General features: G+C 44.4%; 2 protein-coding genes across 2 annotated transcripts; both read right to left on the reverse strand.

Annotated features, from left to right (window-relative positions):
- Positions 1-874: 874 nt before the first annotated feature.
- LOC117647657 (cell division cycle 5-like protein) lies at positions 875-4,653 on the reverse strand. Its single transcript, XM_034389533.1, has 13 exons — positions 4,428-4,653; positions 4,044-4,309; positions 3,834-3,961; positions 3,643-3,758; positions 3,317-3,529; positions 2,927-3,232; positions 2,671-2,839; positions 2,410-2,567; positions 2,005-2,304; positions 1,779-1,934; positions 1,415-1,696; positions 1,198-1,326; positions 875-1,112 (listed from the first exon to the last, which is right to left on the reverse strand). The coding sequence occupies exons 1-13, from the start codon at positions 4,470-4,472 to the stop codon at positions 999-1,001; spliced, it is 2,382 nt and encodes a 793-aa protein (XP_034245424.1). The 5' UTR covers positions 4,473-4,653; the 3' UTR covers positions 875-998.
- A 339-nt stretch (positions 4,654-4,992) lies between these two features.
- On the reverse strand, positions 4,993-8,808 carry LOC117647664 (caspase-1-like). The gene is made up of 6 exons (XM_034389541.1): positions 7,900-8,808; positions 7,569-7,813; positions 7,310-7,488; positions 7,091-7,229; positions 6,817-6,998; positions 4,993-6,707 (listed from the first exon to the last, which is right to left on the reverse strand). The coding sequence occupies exons 1-6, from the start codon at positions 8,409-8,411 to the stop codon at positions 6,651-6,653; spliced, it is 1,314 nt and encodes a 437-aa protein (XP_034245432.1). The 5' UTR covers positions 8,412-8,808; the 3' UTR covers positions 4,993-6,650.
- Positions 8,809-8,826: the final 18 nt, after the last annotated feature.

An 8,826-nucleotide genomic window follows, 5' to 3' on the forward strand; every position in this document is an offset into this window, starting at 1 on the left:
CACGGGGCGTCGCGTGTAGGTGCGAGAGAGACGAAGCGATGAAATGGACTCACGGAAGGAGTGTGCCGCTTCGCGATTCTCGGCGTTCTCGGCCTCGGTGGAGGCGTGCGCGACGCGGCCGCGTTGACGCCGTCCTCCAGGCCGTGGCGAGGCACTCCCCCGGACGCGTCGAGAGGTCCGCACCGTGTCGCCGCAGGGGTGGTTTGCTTTCGCTCCCTCTCGGCTTCGGCTTGGCCGTCCGCGGCGTGGAGCGCTTTCCGCGCTGGCCGCGTCGCCGCGCCGCCGCCGCCCAGGTTCGCCGGTTCGAACCGGTTCGCATCCCGGGGGGGATGAAGGAGAGGAGGAAGGCGGCGCGCGAATGCATCGCGCCGTACGCGCCGCGCGGTGCCGCGATGCGCCGGAGGGTGGTGGCCGCCGTGGTGGTGGGCGGCGTGGTGGGCGGCGTGTCGGCGGCAAGGGTTGCGACCACGGCGGCGAACGCGGTCGCCTTGCCCCGCCGGTGGTCGCGGCGCTGCAGCTCGCCGAGGTGGCCGAGGAGCAGCCCTTGGCGGCGTGAATCGTGATGTCATTCCGCTGGCCTCCTGCCTGGGCCCAGCCAGTGACGTCACCGCGTTAATTCCCCGACTGGAGGGGGCGCCCTGGTGACTCCTCTACTTCGACGGGGGAGGGGGAGGGGGCTGCAGATCCCCCGTTGGCCCTGTTAGTGCCGGGCTGAGACGGGGTGCACCTAGAGACTCGACTCGCCGTCGGCGCCGACAGACAGGCCAACGGGTCACTGGGTGCAGGCTGCACCCAGCATTTTGATGCATTATGTTTCTTTTCCGAATGAAGTTGTGAATTCAAGTCAGTGTCAGGGAAATTTAAAAGAGCGCAATTTTTTATAAGGCCTATAATTTTTATTTAGTTGTCTATTTACAGTAAATCTACATTGAAACTTCATAAAGATTGATACAAGTCAGAGAATTTAAGATAAAGTACAAACAGCACAAGTTCTCGTCCTAGTTATATCCTAGCTCTTCCCTCAGTTCATGATAAGTCTTGAGGAAGTTGCCATACCGCTCCTGCAATGACTGTTCACGCTCCTTTTGCCTGTTGACATCCTCAGTGATTGCCTGTGGACAGAATATCAACAGAATGTAGAAACACAACCAAAATATCTATTAAAAACATGTTCAATGGTGATAGAGAGGTAGATACCTCTAATCTTCTTGGAATTGCAGCAATCTCCTGCTGCTGCAAGAACCTGAATGTTGATAGTTCCATATCAGACTGCTCAAGCTGTTCATACAATTCTTGAAGTTGTTTAACAAGCACCTGTGCCCTTGACTAAAATACAAACGGAGAAAAGAGAGCCAAAAATTAGAATGCAGTTAAGATATCCATATAAAAAGATTAAAAACCAATCATTCCTTACCTGGTAACCACCAGTTAACACTTTCAGTTTTTTCTCCATTTTGGCTGCACGTTTTGCCTCCTTAGTCATGTGCACTCTGTTTTGTTCCAGCCGTTTCTCCAAACTCTCTAAACGTTCCTTCTTAGAGGCCAAACTGGCACGTGTGTACCTGCCTTGATTTGGCATGTATAGAACTTGAGCCAAGCATTCTTGCCAAACTTGTGAATATGCCTCAAGGGAAAGTTCTCCATGTCCCATACCAGTCTTGACCACTTCCATTTCTTCTTGAAGGAGTTGCTTTGCCTGTAAATAAAAATAAAGAAGTTTATTCAATGTTATATCACTAACCAGAAGTAATAATGAGCCGTTTATCTTCTTAATTTACCTCATCTAGATCCTGCTGAGAAAAGGGTTCGTATTTATGCTGATCCAAATATGCAAGATGCTTGGCAGGATTTTCTGTAAAACTGTGTCCTGGAATTGGGTATGCAGCATCATAATGCAGCATAGTCACCATCTCTTTCTTTATGAGATCTTCAGCCTGAAACATCAAAAATGTTAATCCACATGCCAGAACAGCTCCATAGCAAATAAATGTAACAAAATTTTACCTTCTGCAAATCACTTTGTTGCCCATCCGTGTTTGATTGCCGTAAAATACCGTTGTTAATTTCGACGGGCCTTGGCAAGTCTCGCTGTACAACTTGTGAGCGCAAGCGCAGCTCCCTCGCGGCTTGTTCGCGAAGTTCTGCTTCGCGGCGGGCATCAACGTCGGCCTGGTCTTCTACACTCAGTCTCGCTGCTCCTGCCCCTTCGCCCATGTCGTCGTCTTCTTGGTCAGGCACTACAATTTCGTAGTCATTGCGAGGAGCTGGCAGCGAGCTCAGTTGTGCTGAAAGCTGAGCCTTCATCTATTGACCAAGGAAAAAAAAATTATTGACAAAAGTTTTTTTTTTAAATCCAAAACATTATAGTTTGGACGGTTTGTAAGCAAGACAATGTTTTCAGGAAATCACCTCTCGCTGGTATTGTTTTAAAGCCTGTGGGGTATCTCCCACATTGAACCCATCCTCAGGATTGATGTTGAATTTATCTCGCAATGGAGTAGGTGTGGCAACGGTGCCTCCTCTGTGTGAAAGTGCTCCTGGAGTTCCAAAGCCTGGAGTAGCACTGCCTGTTAAGTTTAAAAATAATAAATATAGTTTTAAAAAACAACAGAGAACTGAAACATTGCAAAGATAGCGCAACAGTAAAAAAAAATATATTAATAATCATACCATCTTGTCCATGAGCAGATCTGAATGGAGTAGTTAGCACAGTGTTAGGTGTTGCAACCAGATCTTTAGATGGTGTTACACCACTGAAATCAGAGTTTGATATCTCAGTGTTGGTTCCACCCTTCAATGGGGTATCCACGTGTGTTAGTGCCATCATATTCTGTGCTTCCTGCAGACAAATTATAAATAAAGAAGATTAGTTCCATTGTACACGACCAACTAAATACTGAGAACTCAATGTGCCAAGTCCCAATACCTGAAGGATGCGGTCTGTGGCAGCAGCAGGAGTTCTGGGTGTACGCATGGCAGCTGAAGTTGATATTGAATAGTCGGCTAAAAGGGCATCAGAGGCTCCGGTGCCAGACTCAGTGGCCACTTCTCTGGCGACTTCACTAGCTCGGCCAAGTTTCACAACTTGCTGAAGTTCAGTGTCAGATATTTGAGGTTCTGGAAGAACCAGCTTAGAACGTTTGCGAGCTGGTTCCTGGCCAGCTAGCATAGCCCCAGGCACATCGTTTTCCTTGCGTTGTTTCTGTTTTTGTTTATCTTTACGTCTCTCCCTCTACAACATTTTGAAACACTGGCATAAGTATGATGTTCAATCTCAATATAAATAGTAGAAAACAGAAAGTAAAACACCACTGACTTCCTCTTTTTCGGCTCGAAGCTCTCCATCCAAGTGCTGCTGTCTTAGACGGGCAAAATTTGGAGCCATTGGGTCAACAATTTCCTCTGAAATGTCATAAAAACCTGGAGCGGGGCGCTTCTCAAATGGAATCTCCCTGTTATAATCCACGCCTCTCTTTTTCCTGTGACGTGGGGCTAACTTTATACCAGCAGCCCTTAGTTCTCGGCGTTTCTGAGAGCAAACAAAACAAATATTTGAAAAATTCAGCACAATGAAAATAAAAATATAACAAGTAAAGAGGGATGCATGACTTTTTTTTAACTCAAGAGGAAGAAACAAATTACCTGTAGAGCTGCAAGCCTTCTTGCTTCCTCCAGCTGCTTTTCTCGGGCTTTCCTTTTAGCTTTCTTACCCTGAGTGTTCGCTAAACGTGCTCTTGCCTCAGAAAGCATTTCCAGTTCTGTAACAGAGGGGAGTGAGTAAAATCGCCCAACAACAATGATAAGAAAAATGGGAAAAGAAAACAATCACTAACCATCTTCATCCATATCCTTGGGGTCAGGACGAGCTGGTTTTGTTTCTGGGTTTGGATCAATTTCTCCTGGTTTAAGTTTCCTGGGGTCCTCCGTTTCTTCTCCATCTTCCTTCTTCTGAGCTTGATCACTAGATGACATAGTAAATAACATACAATTAAATATAGGTAGCAAAAAACATGCAATAACGATGACAGAGGAAAACAACTCACAGCAAATACTCGTATCTTTCCAAACATTGGGCAGCAGTACGCCCTATGATCGGAGCAATGGTTCGCCACTGAGTTGGCATCAACTTCGCCAAGTGAAGGAGTTTCTCATCCTCTTCACGACTCCATTCAGTCTTCTTGATGCTTGGATCAAGCCATTCGAACCAACGGGCTTTGCATTGTTTTGCAGACTTTCGGTGAAGCAGGGAGGCAATTCGAGACCATTGATTTTTGCCATATTTCATCACAGCCGCCTTGAGGATTTCATCCTGGAAAAAAATTGTCAAATACATTAAAAAGGAGTATAAAAACCGGCGTGAAATCAAAAGCAGGCCACAGAAAAAGGAAAATGTTGATAGTGTGGATGCATGACATAACCCTAGTTACCTCGGTGTTCCGCCACACGCCTCCCTTTATCATGATTCGCGGCATCTTGAGAGGTTGAGTTCAGCGACAGACAACGGCAACAAAAGTTCTAGTAGCCCAAGGGCTAATGCAGTACGGAATGGAACGTCAACAATCTAACGAATAAATGTCGCACAGCGACAGACAGCACTCTGCAAAAATTTGCTTCTTGCTGTTGTGTTCGTGTTTCTTTTGTTTATGTTTTTAGTCTGTTCACGCTTGCCAACCGACAGGTGCTTCAAAACACGTTTTAATGGTGGGGGAGCTTTTCCTCTAACAGTTCTCTTTAAAAGATTCTTTTGGTCCTAAATTTGGATTTAACGAAATCCCAAATCTGCTGATAACTTTTATAACAATACCCAGCGGAATTTTATATTCTCCGATTGTGTTGCGTTTGACTGGGGAAGCGCGAGGCGCGGGACTTTTTGAAGAGGGTACAGGTATGGCATCCTTTAGGGGTAAGAGTTTGCTTTTTTGTTCTGAAAGAGGCGTTTCGAACTGGAGCTTTCCTGGAATGTCTTGGGGTGATAATGAATTCCAAACAGCGTACATTTTAACAATTTATTTATAACTTAAACACAAAGTACAAATATAAAGATTTTGAGTACAAATTTAAGAAAAAAATCTTTCAGATTTAAGTCATTGGACCATACAAATATATACTTGTGTATAAAATCATTGCCAAAAAAAATAGAGATAGGAAGGCACAGGGCTTTGAAGCTTGGGCTCTCAGCTGTTGACGTGCATTCACACTGCATGGTTCAAATTTGTACCACAGTACCAGTAGATAAAAAAGAATGAATTACATAATACTGAACATTTTGTTCGTTGTGCATGTACATTATGATTGCAGCAACATTGCTCACAATGAATTCAGTTGCAGCATAATAACAATTTGTTTATTAATTTGATAAATTTTCATTCATTTTAATTGATCCAGAATGGTGTTTCTTTTTCTTAGTCAGATGAATCAATAAAATAAAACAAGAAAACAAATTTTCTGACTGAACACATAGGTGATAAAAAATTGCAAACTAAGTAGTACATTAATACAAACAAATACACAGTATTACATCACAATTTTAGAAGTGATGTATTCTAAGGAATTAAAAAGAAATAATCACACATAACCAACATAAACTATGGCAAACATCTTACAATAACAATATAACTCAAAACTGATAATGCTGGTAGAAAGTCAACAATGAAGAGCCAACATGCAATGGCAACTTGGTAAAGATAATGAAAAAAATTTAAGAAGTCTGAACACATACTAATGGTACTCATGCAGTTCACAAGTACGAGATCAATGTCTATAATTAAATCAATAAGGATGGTGCCTCAAACAAGCACCTTGAACAGTGCCAATGCACCACTATGTAAAAGTATGCAAAGTAGGAAATGGGCATGCTGCAAGACAGAAATCTCAAGAGAACCAACACAACACCTGCCTTGTGGCATAATACATGATGCAAAAACGCAAGAGCATGAGAGGAATGTTACACATAGTGTGCTGACATTTTAAATTGACAAGAATGCAAGTTTAAAAAAACTTATCAAAAGCTGCATTAAATTTGACGTATCAAAACAATTCATTACTGCACTCAGCAGCCCCGATCAAAACACACTGGCATAAAACAATAACATTGAGCCAAACAAATAAAAGTTACAAATTCCATTCAAAGAAAAGTTATTAAGTTAAATCTGAACAATCTGTAGTTAAAAAGCGACAAAGCTAAGGCTAGTTTACATTTTTTTTTGCTAAAATGTACTTGTGGCAAGTGTTGTAGTAAACATAAAAGAACAAGCAAATTCACAATAATTATGTGAAGCATCATAACTGAGACAGAAGTAATATGCCAACATAAGCATGAATGCCCTCTTAATTGAGCAAGTAAACAAACATAACATTACCTTAGCACATAATTTAAAATAATCTCCAAAGATTGTGGACCTGACCATACAAAAATGTCATGTTCCCAATTCAAATGAGATCACACTTAGAGATGCTCAAATAGCCGAGCTGAAAGACACTGGTAAAATTGGCACAATGGCAGTAAAACTGCCTTCACTAGTGAACTATACCAGAATGCTTGGCAGTGCTTTTAAATTTTTCTACAGCTCATCACAAAAAGCCTTATCACACATTCAACATCACTTCAATGGAAATAAGAAGTACATTGTGCACTCCATTCATGCTACAGATTAGTTTTTGGGACGCAGATGGACATCTCTGATCAGCATGGATACAACAGAAGGTACCTAATTGGACAAAATTCAAAAGTTAGTCAAGAATTCATTATGTCATAAAACACTACTGATCAATAGAAATGATTATGAACATAAAAACTGCTTTAATACTGAAAATTACCTGCTTCTGCTCATGTTGCCATGGTATCAGGTCATTGTACGACTGATAATCAAGAGCCACTTTGCGGGAGACGTTAGTCAGAAGCTTCAGAAGATCCACTTTGGCTGCATTGTTTCGCAATTCCTCACATAGGCACTGAATGAACCATGTTCCATCTTCTGGATTACGCCAGGAGAAGAAACCTACAAAACAGAACCAAATAGATAGCAGTATTAGTTTAATTGCACTCAAATTTTTAAGAGAAATTAAACGACGAGAAATCCAATGGTAGCACCTTCCATAGAGCTGTAAGCCAACAGAAAGTCAGCATGGGTGGGAATTTTGTAAGATGTTGAAGATGAAGAGTCTGTTTCTGAGCGGTGGCGGTGAGAAACAAGAGTGACACCAGAGTCCAGCCGTTCACCTCTGCAAGCCTGTAAATGTGATTGAGAAAATAAAGATAAGACAACTGAAATCTCTACTTCTTCAAGATTAAAATTAATGCAAAGCAAACCTGGATGAAAAAGAGCTTCGGCTTTCCAGCAAGGGTCGTGCAGCGATCAGCAGTGAAAGGAGTCCACAGCTGGTCAATATTGTACGGATGGTCTTGAGCGAGCAAGTAGTTACTGCCCATGCCGTGAGTTAGCACAGTGATGCATAGACAATCAGCATCAGTGAAGTCTTCTTGGCTTACTGGAGAAAGAAACATCAATTACAACTATAGTTTGCAAACAAGTTTTACAAAAAAAAAAGGAGGTATAAAATGGTCTTACACTTGCTGATTTCAGATTTGATTTCAGTAAAAGTGAGGTTCTGATGCACTATAGCCTCAAAGCCAAGGCCTTCGTAAGTTTGAACTAGATTCTTAACATCAACTTCAGAACCTGAGCGAGGACTCAGACCATCAATATTGAAGGTGTCATGGTTGAAAATCACCGCTTTGCCACGTCGAGGATGAGACATGTTATATTCCTCAGACTCTTTGCCCACAGGCATTTTGGCTTGAACACCAGGGTTTCTGTAACATAAATCAATCAATCAACTATAATGTAAACGTCGACAATTGAATGTCAGATTTGAGCCACGCAAAGAATCGAAACTTACGTTGATGGAACATTGTAGGGCTGGGCGTCAATGGTATCGTTGGCAGGTTTCGCCTTGGTCGAAGCCAACGGGACAGGTGGTTGAGAGTGCACCAGATAGAACGGTGACATGGTGCTGGAACTGCCGTAACCTTGGTCCACCAAGATGGACTTGGGCCTTCCAGAGCCGTTGAGGGCGAAGCTGTCCGAGTGCCTGGAGGGCTCTGCGTCGTGCCTGACCTGCAGTCCGGCCGGGTCGCTGAGGCGCCTGCCGTCCATGGCCTGGATGGCGTCCATCAGGTGCTGGTGGACGGGGCTCATGTCCCCGATCGAGTCGATCACGTCGGAGACGCGGCGCACGCGGGGCGGCGGGGACGTCTTCTCGCGGAGCTCCACGCCCTCGTCGCCCTCACCGAGATCGAGATCGGGGTCGTCCACGAACACCTCGTCGTCCGGATCGTACTCCACGGGGCGTCCTCGGCTTCGTTCTCGTTCACGTCCCCCGGCAGGGCTGCAGTCTATGGGCGAGGACATGGTGTTGCATCAGGTGCGAGTGGACCCAGACGAACCTCCGACGCCAACTTGAAGGGCTGGAGTGGCGAACAAGGGGCAGACGCAGCAGCGACGACCAGAGGCCAGCTATGGCTATCTCGGACTCAGCAAGCGAGCTCTGTGGGCTAGACGAGTCTCCTGCGTCGCGACTCGCGCGTCGTGCCAAAAGCCAAAACGAGCGCACGATTCACGTCCCAAAACAAAGTCACGGCGCGAGCACGTAGCGACTGCCTCGGGTACAACTGTTCTGGAGCCTAATCCAAATCAGCTGGATCCCTCGGGCCTCAACTAAACACGCCTGAACCTGCATCAACCTGCATCCAATTCTTATTGTTTTCTTTATTAGTCATCACATAAACAGAACGCACTTCACTTGTCTGGGTGCGTTCCTCACTCC

Source organism: Thrips palmi, unplaced genomic scaffold, assembly GCF_012932325.1.
Source record: "Thrips palmi isolate BJ-2018 unplaced genomic scaffold, TpBJ-2018v1 HiC_scaffold_2, whole genome shotgun sequence".
Classification (NCBI taxonomy): Eukaryota; Metazoa; Arthropoda; class Insecta; order Thysanoptera; family Thripidae; genus Thrips; species Thrips palmi.

Coding starts and splice junctions, on each gene's coding strand:
- LOC117647657 (XM_034389533.1), bottom strand. CDS start 4,472: ATGCCGCGAATCATGATAAAGGGAGGCGTGTGGCGGAACACCGAG. Junction 3,530..3,642: donor GAAGGCTTGCAGCTCTACAG/GTAATTTGTTTC, acceptor GTTTGCTCTCAG/AAACGCCGAGAACTAAGGGC. Junction 2,568..2,670: donor ATCTGCTCATGGACAAGATG/GTATGATTATTA, acceptor TAAACTTAACAG/GCAGTGCTACTCCAGGCTTT.
- LOC117647664 (XM_034389541.1), bottom strand. CDS start 8,411: ATGTCCTCGCCCATAGACTGCAGCCCTGCCGGGGGACGTGAACGAGAA. Junction 7,489..7,568: donor CAAATCTGAAATCAGCAAGT/GTAAGACCATTT, acceptor TTCTTTCTCCAG/TAAGCCAAGAAGACTTCACT. Junction 6,708..6,816: donor GGCAACATGAGCAGAAGCAG/GTAATTTTCAGT, acceptor TTGTCCAATTAG/GTACCTTCTGTTGTATCCAT.